The sequence below is a fragment of the Sceloporus undulatus genome, chromosome 2, assembly GCF_019175285.1.
Source record: "Sceloporus undulatus isolate JIND9_A2432 ecotype Alabama chromosome 2, SceUnd_v1.1, whole genome shotgun sequence".
Classification (NCBI taxonomy): Eukaryota; Metazoa; Chordata; class Lepidosauria; order Squamata; family Phrynosomatidae; genus Sceloporus; species Sceloporus undulatus.
In genome coordinates this window covers 9,853,493-9,868,410 of record NC_056523.1, presented here as the reverse complement: position 1 = coordinate 9,868,410, position 14,918 = coordinate 9,853,493, and the positions used below count along the sequence as shown (strand labels likewise).

At 40.8% G+C, this 14,918-nt stretch overlaps 2 protein-coding genes across 3 annotated transcripts in view; one reads left to right on the top strand and one right to left on the bottom strand.

The window, feature by feature from the left end:
• Positions 1-9,375, top strand: part of LOC121921825 (oocyte zinc finger protein XlCOF6-like) — a 12,806-nt gene extending 3,431 nt beyond the window's left edge. The window contains exons 2-5 of the mRNA XM_042450425.1: positions 1,286-1,379; positions 2,787-2,872; positions 4,249-4,369; positions 6,173-9,375. Of these exons, the coding sequence (XP_042306359.1) occupies positions 1,286-1,379; positions 2,787-2,872; positions 4,249-4,369; positions 6,173-8,127 (2,256 nt within the window). The 3' untranslated portion in view covers positions 8,128-9,375. The remainder of the gene's footprint in view (positions 1-1,285; positions 1,380-2,786; positions 2,873-4,248; positions 4,370-6,172) is intronic.
• The window catches only part of LOC121921898 (zinc finger protein 397-like), a 942,727-nt gene that overhangs the window by 893,691 nt on the left and 34,118 nt on the right, over positions 1-14,918 (bottom strand). The window lies entirely within an intron of this gene.

The window sequence follows — 14,918 nt, the reverse complement described above, 5'->3', positions numbered from 1 at the left end:
CCCCCCAGTTGTCTGAGGGACAGCAACCCGGCCCCCGGCTCAAAAAGGTTGCCTACCCCTGGTAAAGCCATACAGGGCTGAAGCCTATGGTAGTCTAATGAGTCCAAATCTTTAGTCCTTCAGCTGTTTTGAACTTCAACTCTGAGAAGCCTTGGCCAGCTTGGCCAGCATTCAGGTATTCTGGGAGCTGTTTGAGGGACTGGTCCCAAATGAGAAGCGGTTTAGGGAGGTGTCTGAGGGACCATATTCTCCAATATCAGCGTGTCTGGATCTGGAGATCCTGCTTCTCTCTGTGGCATATGTTCTGAGACTTCATGAAGGCCTTCTCAGTGGCTGCCTCCTGGAGCTCTTTTCCAAGGGAGGTCAGATTTCGTTCTGTCCTTGTCATCTTTCTATCAGCATGTGATAGTTTGTTTTATTCCAGCAGCATTCTGGCTATTGAGTGAAAGGGCTTTTAATAATGGTCTTTTATTTTTGCCTTTAAATCTGCAGTCAGCCCTCTGTATCCCAAGATTCTGAATCCACGGATTCGCCCATCCACAGCTTGAAAATACCTATATATTTTTTAATCCAGAAAGCAAACTTTGATTTTGCCATTTTATATAAAGTACAAAATTTTACTATGCCATTGTATATAATGAGACTTCAGCATCCATGGATTTTAGTATCCAAAGAGAGTCCTGGAACCAAACCCCAGTGGATACCAAAGGCCCACTGCATACGTTATAAGTGGTTAATTTTAATTTTTTTAAACATTTTATGGGTTTTTTTTTGGGGGGGGGGTAATACTTTCATCTTTGTGTTTTTGTTTGTACTTGTTCTAATTGCTGTAAACCACCTGGAGTGCCAGTTCTGCAGAAAAGTGAGATGTAAGTTAGGGAAATAAATAAATAAGAATATTGTTGTAGAATTCCAGACCGATCCTGTGCCTTGAATGTTGGGCTAGGTCTCTGGGAGACCAGGGTCCAAATCCTGATTCAGCCATGAAAGCTCACTCACTGGGTGACCATGGGCAAATCACTCTCTCTCAGCTTCAGAGGAAGACAATGGCAAACTTCAGTTGAAGAATACCTTGCTAAGAAAACCTTAGGATAGGGTTGCCATGAGTTGAAGTGGACATGAGGGCATTCAGCAACAACAAAACTCTAGACCAATTACCTCCTTTTTTTTCTGGTAACCATCCAAAGTAGAGATGGCACAAGTGGACAATTGTCACCTTCCTTTTTTTTGTTTTTTTTTTTGGTCTAATTCTCCTCTTGCTTTCCTATACTTTATTCTGGTGCAGGCATGGCTTGAGGAAGAGATGGTTGAAGTGGAGAAGTCTTCTTCCGTGATCAAGTGGATCAAGCAAGATGGGGACGGAGTACACCGCTCAAAGGGTAAGGGGAAAGGGGGAGGACTTTTCATCTTGGCCTCCTCCTCTTGGGTATACCTAAAATACCTGGTCTGTGTGGTTTGCGGTGATTTTAACAGTTTTAGGTATCCTCACCAGCACATTGAAATGGCATGTGTTTAAGGGAGAAAAGACCAATGGAAGGGTTGTTTTTGTGGATTGATATCTTGAACATCAAGAGCCAGTGGGGTACACTGGTTTGTGTGTTGGACTAGGACTCTGAGAGACCAGGTTCAAATTCCTGCTCTGCCATGGAAACCCACTGGGGGACCTTGGGCAAGCTACACTCTCTCAGCTTTAGAGGAAAGCAGTGGCCAAAAACCCTTCTGATAGGTTTGCCTAAGGGTTGCCATAAGTCAGGAGCTACTTGTAGGGACACAACAAGTCCTGACCACCAGGCAGCCCCAGAATCTACCCACAGCTTCTGCCATCTCTTTGTGCAAAGAGGAGTTGGGAGCCTGTACTGGATTACCAACTGCAAGAGGCAGAAAATCTCACCTCCATCCCCTTGATTCACTGGAAGTACACAAATGGTGTTGCCTTGTGTGGTTTTCAGGAGAAAACCGCTTTGAACATTGACCTTGGTTAAAAATTGATAATAAATATGAGAAGCTGGCAGGGACCTTCAACAAAATGTGGCAGTGCTGAATGGCTCTGTTAAAGATTCCAGCCTCTCAGAGTGCATCTGCACAGTAGAAATTGATGCAGTTTGACACCACTTTAACATTCATGGCTTCAAATCCCAGGATTCCAAAAGCTACAAATCCCAGGATTCAAGAGGATGGAGCTATAGCACTTAAAGTGGTGTCAAACTGCATTATTTCTACAGTGTAGTTGTATTCTCTGTTTTCTTTCCCCTTTCTCTCCCCCATCCCACCTCCCGCTTCCACTCAGAAGTGTCCATCCGCATCCCCTGCCCACTGAGTACTCCCAGGGCTCAGTCATCTCTTTGAGCCATTATTTTTCTCCATTTCAGACTGAATCCAAGGTTGATATAGGTAACTCATTTCTCTCCCTGGTGACATTTAAAAATAGTTTGTCAGGTTGTAAGCAGGAAATGCCCCCAATCCAGACAACACCATGCTTTTCTCTTCTCATACAACTCTCTTCCCCAGTCTTTCTCTTACACTTCCATTCCATTCCCTTCTCACCCAGGTTTTGTTTCTTTTTCCTCAAGTTCAGTTAACTTTCCATTTAGCCATTTAGTTCTCCCTGAAATGCTTGCTTGCTTGCCATACATTGATTCAAATGTATTTTGTACCTTTGTCAACCTTGGCGTGAATTTCACTCTGTTGTTGCTTCCAGAGATTTGTCTGTATGTTATGTGACTACAGAAAGACCTGAATCAAAAACAGAGAATGGGAAACAATACTCTATTTTCTGTTTCTCGCAGGAGCTGATAGAAAGATACGGCCAGTATGTACAACCACATCTCTCCATTACGATGGACTCAGGGCAGCTTCTTCAAGACTGGATCAGGTAGGGGGCAGGATTCCTGGTGGGTTAAGAAGCAGGAAAGCTGGCTGCCCATGCACATTTCCCTCACCATGACAGTCTTTCTCTCACTCGCTCGCTTCTTTCAGAGATTACCATTAAGGAGCTTATGATAGCCATTTTTCAAAACAGTATTTTTATTACAGGTTGAGTCCCTTGTTGAAAACGTGTGGGATAAGTGTTTTGGAGTCTGGATTTTTAAGGATTTTGAAAACCTGTATTTGTATATGCAGTTGGCCAGCCTCCCATATTTGCAGTTTTCACTTTTGCGGATTTCATTACATGCATTTTTGATTAATATGTTCTCTGTAGGAATCTCTAGGTCCTCCAGTACAACTGTGCCAGATGTTGACCATAAAGTTGTGCTGGAGAATAGAAGTTCCTAGAGAAAACACTTCTGTGGGCATATGTAAGTCCTCCAACATGATTCTATGATCAACCTCTCGCAGATGCTGACCGTGGAATTGCACTGGAGGACCTGGAGATTCCTAGAGAGGTGTTCTCTTTGGTAAAAAGAATAGCATTTCTTTATTTGTGGTTTTCCCACATTCATTGTTGTCCTTCATCCCTAACCCCAGTGAATGTGGAGGGACCACTGTACGTACAAAATGCCATATCTTGGAGATGGGATCCAAGTCTAAGCACAAAATGCATTTATGTTTCATATACACATTACACACATAACCTGAAGGTAGTTTTATACAATATGTTTAATAATCTTGTACTGTACATGAAACAAAGTTTGTGTACACCGAACCACCAGAAAGCAAATGTCAAGAACTATCTCAGCCGCCCATGAAAAAAAGTTCTGGGTTTTGGAGTATTTCAGATTGGGAATGCTGGATAAGGGAGACACAAACAGTATAAGTTTAAAAAGAAAAACAGTAAAACCTGTAACAATTAAAAAGAAAAAAAGAAAGGAAATACAAAAACATTATTCAAGTAGCAGGCATGGACATTGGAGCTGATAATTATTGTAAAAATTGATTTAATGTTTGATTTGATTAGAGAAAAGTTGTTGATGACAGTTTTCTCAAGTTTTGGAGGGGAAAGGGGGAAAGTGAGTGATTTTGGATGGTGATAATTAAAGAGGATAGATTATTGGGAGAAGAAGATAGCTGTATCATTAGTGACAAAGCTACGAATAACCATATGTACTTATAATTTCCATAGGTCTTTGGTTTGTGTGTGTGTGTGTGTTTTGTTCTGTTTTCTTTCACTTTTTTTCTTCATCCTTTCTTGAGATAGTAATTGTGTAAAAATTTAAATTCTTTTGCACATCCCTAGATTGTGTTGTTTTCTTTTCTGATTGGGATTGGCATTTTCTGATCAGTGATAGTATGTTTCTTTCTTTTTCTAAGGTGACCTTCAAAGAGGTGGCTGTTGACTTCACTGAGGAGGAGTGGACCCTTCTCGGTCCGGGCCAAAGAGCTCTTCATTGGAACGTGATGATGGAGAATTTGGAGGTTGTGTCCTCTCTGCGTAAGGATTCCTCTTTTCTTGTGGCTGATCAGATCAATGTGCAAAGGGATCTTCTTGTACATTTGGAACTAACTGAAAGAAAGAAGCTGGTAGCATGAGCTTTCTTAGACTGAGGAAGTAGGCTCTTCCTAAATGTGAGGAAGTAGACTTATGTCTACGAAATCTCATGCTGCCAACTTCTTTCTTTTGGTTAGACTAAAAGGTTCTAGAAGATCTCTTGGCATACTGATCTTCTAGACGAACACGGCTGTGTCTTTGATTTGATCAAATTGTTGTTGTTGTTGTTGTTGTGTGCCTTTAAGTCATTTCTGACTTTTGGCAACCCTAAGGTGACCCTATCAAGGGATTTTCTTGGCAGGTTTCTTCCAAGGAGGTTTGCCATGGCCATCCTGTTGTGGCTGAGAGAGTGTGACTTGCCCAAGGTCACCTAGGAGGTTTTATGGCTGAACTGGGAATTGAACCCTGGTCTCCAGAGTTGCAGTCCAACACTCAAACCACTACACCATGATGGCCTCTGTCAATAAAACTTACTGTTTGTTTTATAGTGGTTTACTCTGACTGACTGAATTGTTTGAAACTGGAAAAAGAATATTTAAGTAAAATATTTCGGTACTTTAGGTAAAAATATTTAGGTATCAAATTAGTTTACCTTAAAAATAAGGTCAGAGCTCTTCTTAGTGTATTAAAACAGTCTGGATCATCATCTTCCAGCCTAGTTGGTTGGTGGATTTTTTTAGGATTAGAACCTTTGTCAGATGGGTTGTTGCAATCCTTTTTATTGTCTAGGACATTTAGTATTGTGCAGGTTCTGGAGACTGTGACAAACAAAAGTGGATCTTGTCTTGTTTTTTCCCCCTGGAGCTGAGAACAAGTATATCTCAGTTAACAAAGGGCCAAAACAGACTGCAGAAATAATCCAATTTGAGACCGCTTTAACGGCCCTGGGTCAGTGCTAGGGAATTCTGAGAACTGTAGTTTATTGTAGCCCCAGAGCTCTCTAACAGAGAAGGCCAAATGTCTCACAAATCTACAGTTCCCAGAATTCCCTAGCATTGAGCCAGGTCAGTTAAAGTTGTCTCAAACTGGATTATTTCTGCAGTCTGTTTTGGACCAAAGTAGCTGAACCCTTAGGCATGAAAATTTGATGCCAGAGGCAGAAATAACATGGAAAGAAGTGGGATAGGGATTTTGTGACAAGACCACCTTTAAGACTTAGGTTGATTCTACCTTCCAATCTCAGGAGGTACCTGACTACTGACACTTTGCCTTACTGTCACCCTTTTAAGAATATCCTTAAGTGAATAAAGGCCAGATTACCAGGTGTCTCCATAAACCATTTCCAATATTTTAGGTAGTGTTATCTTTCTTTTCCAGTTTCTAACAATTAATTCAGCCAGAGTGATCCCCTATAAAAGTCACAGTAACTTTTATTGAAAAACATACAGAAATAAAGTATGTTAACATGAGTTAACTTTAACCTCAGCATGGTTACATTATAATCAAAGATTTGGGCAGGTTTTAGACACTCTTTATCCAACTCCCTTCTCCTCAGCACACAGTTCTGTGTCAGCTACTCAGCTCCCCAAACTCTTTTACTTCCATCTCTCACACTACAGTTGTCCCTCTGAATTCGTGGCTTTGGAACTCGTGGTTTTGATTATCCGCAAGATTGCCCGAACCATTTAGATTATCACCACAACTTTGAATTCAGATCAGAAGCATATTGGTAGCCAATGCAATTCTTTTACAACCTTTGTTATATAGTTCTTTGAAACACTGGCCATTTGTTTCTCTTCTTTTAAGGTGGAGATGGGCAAGAAAATGAGAATGAAGGAGAACCATGTGGGATCTTGTTTCAAAGAGCCAGATGTGAACAGATGAAAGAACAGGAAACAAAAACTGACACCGAACAGCTAATCAGGATCAAAGCCTCAGATTTTCACTGCGCTGACATTTGTGGGCTCTCCCAGCAAGAAACACCACATCAAGGGATGGAAGGATGTAAATATCTTCCTTGTGGGAGTAGTTTCAGGGATACAGCAAACCTTAATCTTAACCAGAGAACTCATACAGAGGAGAAGCCTTTCAGAGGTGACTGTGCAAAGACCACCAATTTTACAAAGTGTGTGAATTCCCATGAAAAAATGCACCCAAAAGCAAAACTATTTAAGTGCCTGGAGTGTGGAAAGAGATTCAGTTGGAAGATGTGTCTCACTCGTCATCAAGCAACACACACCGGGGAGAAACCATTTAAATGTTCAGAGTGTGGAAAAAGTTTCAGTTGCAAAATAAATCTCACTAGTCATCAAACAATACATACGGGGGAGAAACCATTTAAATGTTTGGAGTGTGGGAAGAGTTTTAGTCGGAAGACGCACCTCACTTGTCATCAAGTCACTCACACAGGTGAGAGACCGTTTAAATGTTTGGAGTGTGGAAAGAGCTTCATTTGGAAGATAAGCCTCACTAGTCATCAAGCAACACACACAGGGGAGAAACCATTCAAATGCTTGGACTGCGGGAAAAATTTCAGGCAGAAAATAAACCTCATTCATCATCAAGTAGCGCACACAGGAAAGAAACCATTTAAATGCTTGGAGTGTGGGAAGAGCTTCAGCCGGAAGACACACCTCACTCGTCACCAAACCACTCACAGCGGGGAGAAACCGTTTAAATGCCTAGAGTGTGGCAAAAGCTTCAGTCGGAAAACACACCTCACTCGTCACCAAACCACTCACACAGGAGACAGACCTTTTAAATGCTCAGATTGTGACAAAAGCTTCATTTGTAAGATAAGCCTTACTAGTCACCAAGCAACACACACAGGGGAGAAACCGTTCCAATGCTCAGAGTGTGGGAAAAGCTTCATTTGGAAAATAAGCCTCACTAGTCATCAAGCGACACACACGGGGGAGAAGCTATTTAAATGCTTGGAATGTGGGAAGAGCTTTAGTCGCAAGACACACCTCACTCGCCATCAAGCCATTCACACAGGAGAGAGACCGTTTAAATGTCTGGAGTGTGGAAAATGCTTCATTTGGAAGACGCACCTCACTCGTCATCAAGCAATGCACACAGGGGGAAAACCATTTAAATGTTCAGAGTGTGACAGGAGCTTCAGTGAGAAGACGCAACTCATTTCCCATCAAGCATCACACACAGGGGAGAAACCATTTAAATGCTCAGATTGTGGGAAGAGCTTCAGTTGGAAAGTAAGCCTTACTAATCATCAAGCAACGCACACAGGGGAGAAGCCATATGTATGCTCAGAGTGTGGAAGAAGTTTTATTTGGAAAGTAAGCCTGATTAATCATCAAGCATCGCACACAGGGGAGAAACCATTTAAATGTTTGGAATGTGGGAAGGGTTTCAGTTGGAAGACACACCTTACCCGTCATGAAATCACTCACACCGGGGAGAGGCCGTTTAAATGTTTGGAGTGTGGAAAGTGCTACATTTGGAAGACTGACCTCACTCGCCATCAAGCTACTCACACAGGCGATAGACCATTTAAATGCCTGGAGTGTGGGAAGTGCTTCATTTGGAAGACAGACCTCACTCGCCACCAAGCCACTCACACAGGGGAGAGACCATTTACATGCCTGGAGTGTGGAAAGTCCTTCAGTCGAAAGACAGACCTTACTCGCCATCAAGTAACGCACACAGAGGAGATGAGCATGGAAACTCTTGCATTTGGAGCTGACCCCTTATGTGATATCAAGGAGTTCATACACAGGACACGGCATTTAAATGCTTGAAATGTGTAAAGTACTTCAGTCATTTCCAACACCTTACAACAGACACAGATGAGTAGGAAGCAGCTTCCCTGACCTCAAGAAAGGCACACAAAGAGAAAACTCTTGAAATGCTTGGGAGTGTGGGAATAGTGTACAGGTTGAGTCTCCTTTATCCAAAATGCTTGGGAGTGTTTGGATTTTTTTAGATTTTTGAATGTTTGCATATGCTCAATAAGATACCTTGGAGATGGGACTCAAGGCTAAACACAAAATTCACTTACGTTTCAGATACACCTTATGGACATAGTCTGAAGGTAATTTTATACATAATATTATTAATTTTTGCATGAAACGAAGTTTGTGTGTACTGAAACATCAGAAAGCAAAGATATAACTATCATAGCCCCACATGAAAAAGTTTTTGGAGTACAGTGGCCCTTGGTATCTGCACAGGTTTGGTTCCAGGACCCCCTCTGGATACTGAAAACCATGGATGCTCAAGTCTCATTAAATACAATGGAATAATAAAATGATATACGTTATATAAAATAGCAAAAGCAACATTTGTTATTTGGAATTTATATTTATTTGGAATATTTTCAAACCATGAATAGTTGAACTGTGGTAAAAAAAAGTCTTTGAATAAGGAAGGCTGATTGCATTTCCGATTTTGGAATTTGAGATCAAGGAAACCTTTTCTTATTTCAAATGAAAGAATGAAAGACAGAGAGCAGAATATGTAAATACATGTTATACGAAATAAGTTCCAATTAGTGGTGAATCCTTAGATCGCATAAAAGCATGCAGTTAAAGGAGAAACTAGAATAATGTTTTGGTATGTCTTTCATTGAGGTTTCAGTGCTGTCATCAGGCCATAGAAATCGCACAAAGTAAAATACTGTAAATACTTTGACTATATAAACACTGGTATTAGGAGAGTACCTAATAATAATAATAAAATAATAAAAGTATGGAAGAACTGAACCTAGGGCTGTCATCATCATTGTATTATTTACCACATTGTATTATTATGTTAAAAACCTGTTGTTTTCATTTTACTTGTAAGCTGCCCTTAGATCTTTTTGATATAAGGCAGGATAGAAATAGTCTAATAAAATAAACATTACAGAAGTTACTGAAGAGGACCATAGAAGGCAATGAAAGAGCTGTGAGATTTGTCTCAAGGACTTGTTCTTTGAATTTTAGCAATATTTATGTTGGAACCTAAAATGATTTTGTACTTTTAAAGGCTGCCTCTTGGTTTCTGGAGACATTATATAGTTTTTGTATAATTTTGCTTATTTTATTTATATGCTGCTTTTCTCTTGGAGTGGGACCCAAGCTGGCTCACAGAAAAAATTGGCTAAGTTGGTTACCAATACAATTTTTAAAAATTAAAGCTAATTTCACTTGAACTTCATTTTATTATAAAATTATGATAAAAACCCCAAAGTTAAAAACAGATGAACCCAGCCTGGACCCCAATAGGAAGCCTCCTTGAGAGTGATCACATATCCAAAGTCTGCTTAACCCACTGAGTTAAGGGACTGTAAACTACTTTTGTCCTTTTGACTCAGTTTGCAGCAACTGAAGTAAGAAGGAGACAAAGGAAGAGCAGGAGAGAGAAACTGGGACATTTCAAAGGCAGAAGAAAGCCACAACCCTGAATCTGCAAGACTTGAGCAGGGCTGTCAATGATAGGGTGACTTGGAGGTCTCTCATTCATGGGGAGACCATAAATTGAAGTCAACTTGACAACAGTTAGCAACATGAGAAAAGAAAAAGCATGTAATGTACCTTTTTCCTGCACGTTTCCTCCTCTTGACACGACATTCTGACACCCCAATACAGAAATAATTTTTAGTGATGGGAAGAGACCAATCTTATTCCTATTGGTTTAAATTTTTGCTGATTTTATAGAAACTGCTGAGTTCAGTCAACTTTGGGATCCATGAGCCTGAGAGGGTTAATATAGGTCCAAAACACTGCAGAAATAATTCAACTTGATAGTTTTTTGTGGCCATGTTCTAGAAGAGTTTATTCCTAAAGTTTTGCCAGCATCTGTGGCTGGCATCTTCAGAGAAATCCAATTTGAGATGGCTTTAACTGCCCTGGCTCAGTGCTAGGGAAACCTGGGAATTGTACTTTTCTGAGACATTTAGCCTCCTTTCTCAGAGAACTCTGGAGCCAGAATAAACTACAGTTCCCAGGATTCCCTAGCCCTGAGCCAGGACAGTTAAAGCGATCTCAAACTGGATTATTTGTTCAGTGTGTTGGACCATAAATTCCTTTCATAGGAAAATCTTGCAGAGATTGGATAGTCAGGACACCCCTGAGCAGTCCAGGAAAAACCTCTTGCAGACTTAAAATTGAAAGAATGATTTATTTCAGGAATACAGCATAACAGGCACACACAACTAGCATACGAGACAATAATAAGCATCAACATTTAGCACTGCCCTTGGTTGTTACCAGCCAGAGGTGGCAGGGTGTTGGATCTTTTAAGTATAGTTACCCACTTCAAGTCAGAAAACACAGGCAGGCTGCCTGTTGTGCATGCATTTCACAGACAAACCAAACGAAGAATGCTAAGCATTCCTCTAAAATCATTTACTTTTAAGCTGAAGGAACTCCTGCTAGGTATGTCCCTGTGGTGTCACAACTCATGTGGCCTTTGGCCAATTCCAGTTACTTCCCCACCCTCATTAGTTCAATGGCTTTATTAAACATACGAATTGGAGAAAATCTCTTCCAAGAGGAAAAGGTAGGGTGACACCGAGGGTTAAGAAGAATCAATGTAGAGTTCTGTCTTGGATCGGACCTGCCATAATGGAATAATGGAACAGATCATTCTTTTAAGGCTTGGGGAACCAACAGCTGATTCTTTCCAAATTGGTCACCTCTTTTATAAATTGAACTTTACAGCCTTACGTTCAACATAGACAAGATGGCTGCAGTTTGGCCAAGAAGGCAACAGAATACAAGCATTGATATCAAAGAAAGAACAGGTCCAATCCCTTGACTATTTCCTTTCTTGGGGGAAAAAATCCAGTGTTGGTTGCAGTGGGGTTTTCTCCTCCATAACAGTGTACAGTGGGTCCTCCCCATTCGCTGGGTTTAGGGGCACAGGGCCACCATGAAAGTGAGGAAAATGCTAATAAAAAACCCACTATGTTTTCAGTTGTCTAGGAATCTCTAGGTCCTCTAGTGCAACTATATGGTCAACATCTGGTGACAGGTGATCACAGAATCATACTTGAGGGTCTAGAAATACCCAGAGAGTGTTTTTACAGGAATCTCTAGGTTCTTCAACATGACTCTATGGTCAATCTTCAGCAGAATCATGATGGAGGACCTAGAGATTCCTAAAGAGAACATATTAATCAAATCTGAAAAAGTCAAAGCTGCAAATGTGGAGGGCCAACTGTATAAGGGTATTAATTGAATAGGTGAAGCAAAATACGTTATAGGGGCAAACTATCAAAAATTACATAGGCAAAAAAGGCTGACAGACTGAACAGATAGATCTAGGGAGGTATCCATACTTTTTTTGCCCATAAAAGTCTTTTGGATGCCAGGAAACTGTTGAAGGGGGTATTTCTGCAGCATCCTGCTTGCCAATGTTCATATCCCAACGTATATGAGCACAGTTCAAGAGTTTGTGAAGTAAGGCAGGTTTTGAAATAATCATTTTTTCACAGTTCTGTGGGGCAAAGCAGGCAGGGACGATGTAAAATTATTTTAAAAAACAACTCCCGTCAGGATGGATGACTTATCTTCTTGAGGACCAGTACCTTTTGTGGACATGTTGTAATGGCTGGAGTAAGGCAAAGAGAGTTCTTTGGCAAAGTCACCACACAGAGAGAGGTGCCATGGGATGGAGGTGTTGCTACCACGGGCAAAGCTTCCAGAGTTGCATAGCTGCACATTCAGAAACGTGGTTACCTGAATGATATTGCTGACAAGACACACACACATTCTATCAAGGCATAGAGAAGTATGCAGAACATATACAGGCATAAAAGCAAAGCATCCCCACCACAAAGACAGCCATTCACATGATCCATGCATTCCCTCCTCCCCACAAAAAGTATAATCACAAACAGGTTGTGTTTAAACAACACAACACCTTCCTTGTGTCTTCTTCAGTCAGATGTTCCAGCAAAGGAAAAGTGTTCAGACGATTTGAAATAACTTCATGGCAACACTGGGATCAGCTCACCTACACACCCACACAGGGTTTACAAGTCCTAAGATTTCCATTGCAAAACCACTACTGTGCGATCCAATTGCTTTTCCCCTTCATCAAGGCTGGGAGCAAAGGGCTGCTTTCCACAAAGGCTTTTGAAAGAATAGCTCTTTGACTCACATGAGAATGAGTCATGTTTTAGATGGGTGCATCTACACTGTAGAAATAATACAGTTTGACACCGCTTTAAACTGCCATGGCTCCATCCTACATAATCCTTGGATCTATAGTTTTGTGAGGCACTAGCACTCTTTGGCAGAGAAAGCTAGACGCCCTGTAAAACCATGGCAGTTAAAGTGGTGTCAGACTGCATTAATTCTAGTGTATATGCACCCTCAATTGAAGGAACCTCAAGTGATGAGTAGTTCTGGAGACGAAATCACTGGCTCTTCATGCCTTTCTCCATTCAACATGGCAGGGGCCTACTCTTGAATGAAGAACTGCTTCTTAGGCTGCCTCTGTACTGCAGAGATAATCCAATTTGGCGCCACTTTAACTGCCATGGCTCAGTTGTTATTATTATTATTATTATTAACCTTTATTTATGAAGCACTGTAAATTTACACAGCGCTGTACATGCAATCTCTTTAGTTAGACGGTTCCCTGCCCTCGGGCTTACAATCTAAATGTTATGGAATTGTGGGAATTGGCGTTTCTTGTGTCCTCAGAGCTCTCAGACAAAGAAAGCTAAATGTCTCACAAAACTACTGTTCAGTTAAAGCGGTGTCAAACTGAATTATTTCTGCAGTGCGGATGCAGCCCTAGACTCCTGGACTGTGCCACTTCTGATTGCTCTCTTGCATAATGAATTCCCTGCAAGCAGACAGCTAGCAGAGTCAGGCATATATTCAGCTAGAACATATCTTCCTGACATGCTAGTATTCTACTTGTGGGGGGATTATTATTAATTTTAAAAATGTTGTCTACCTATCTGGAACTTGAAGAAAAAACACAGCGTGTCCTAATTTCACAGGTTTCTACAGCTTTGTTCTACTCTGTGAATAGCCTAGGGTTTAGGAATGACTGACCACCAGATCCACATCTGCATACAACTGAATGTCAGATTTTTCAGCAACGACAACATTATATCTACAAACACGGGAACAAGTCTACAGACTTGCCCTTAGCAGGACTGCAAAGTGGCTTTGTTGTTGTGTACCTTCAAGTCATTAAGTGACCCCAAGGCAACTCTATTATGGCATGACTTGTTTTTGAGAAACCCATGCTGACTTTTAGTAATCATGGCATTCCTTTCTAAATGCTTACAGACTGTCTGCTCCAGAATCTTTCCTGGTTTAAACCAGCCAGCCCTGTTAAGTGATATCTCCTTTTTTGCAATTTGAATCTACTGGTTCATGTTTTAGTCTACAGAGAAAATAAGCTTGCTCCACCTTCAGTATTGGAAATATTTTAAAATCACTGTCATATCACCTCTCGTTTTTCTTTTCTCCAAGCCATGTGCCTAACCTTTAGCATGAACACATCAGATGTATTCTGGATTGAACTCGAAGTTTCACCAAGTCTAGCACTCTCCCCTTTTCCTGCCCACAAATATGGCCACTATGTTTGCTGTTTTTATTCCAACCATCTTCCTATTTAAGAGGGAGAGGGGGAGCATACACAACTTCAGAATCTTATTTACACATGAACTTGGAAGGAACACATTATATAAATCATGGTGATAGAATGAGTCTCCCTTGTCCAGAATTCTGATATCCAAAATATTCCAAAATCAAAACTTGTCCACATGGGAGACTAAGAGAGTGACATATTAGCTTTCTGGTGGTGCCCTGTTCACAAACTTTGTTTCATGCAGTAAATTATTCAAAATATTCTGTATAAATTGAGAACAGGTGTGTATATACAAAACATAAATTAATTTCATTTTTAGTCTTAGGTCTCATCTCCAAGGTATTTCATTTTGTATGTGCAAATATTTCAGCCCCCACTCCCTCAAAAAACCTGAAATCTGATCCCAAGCATTTCGGATAAGGGAGACTCAGAGGAAACAACAACTGACAAAATGCATAAAACAAAACACACACACAAAAAAAACAACAACCAAAAACCTGTATTGTGAGATCTCACACTTCTTTGGACCAATCTGGAAGTCCCCATTATTAGAGAGATAAGAAGCAGCCTTATACTGATCAGATTATTTGTCCATTTCATTCAGTACTGTGAGTGCATCAACATGGTGGTCATGCTGCCTGGGGGATGATGGTGTAGTCAAAGATGTCTAGAGAGCATCAAACTGAAGGATGCTGGCCTACTCAAACTGATAGTGACTCTGTAAAGTCTATAGGGAAAGATCTTTCTCATCACTTGCAACCTGGTCCTTTTTAAATTGGAGATGGCAGAGATTGCAACTGGGACCTTTTGAATCCAAAAGCTGCCACACTACCACTAAGCTAAACTCCCCTGAGGTCTCATATCTAAGATAGAGAAGTGATTCACTGGATGCACTTTTTCTCCCTCTTCATTTTTATAAAATTGGATGACCCAATGCCAATGAAGTTTGTGCTTTTTTGCTTTTTTCAGTCATGCAAATTATGACAGGGCA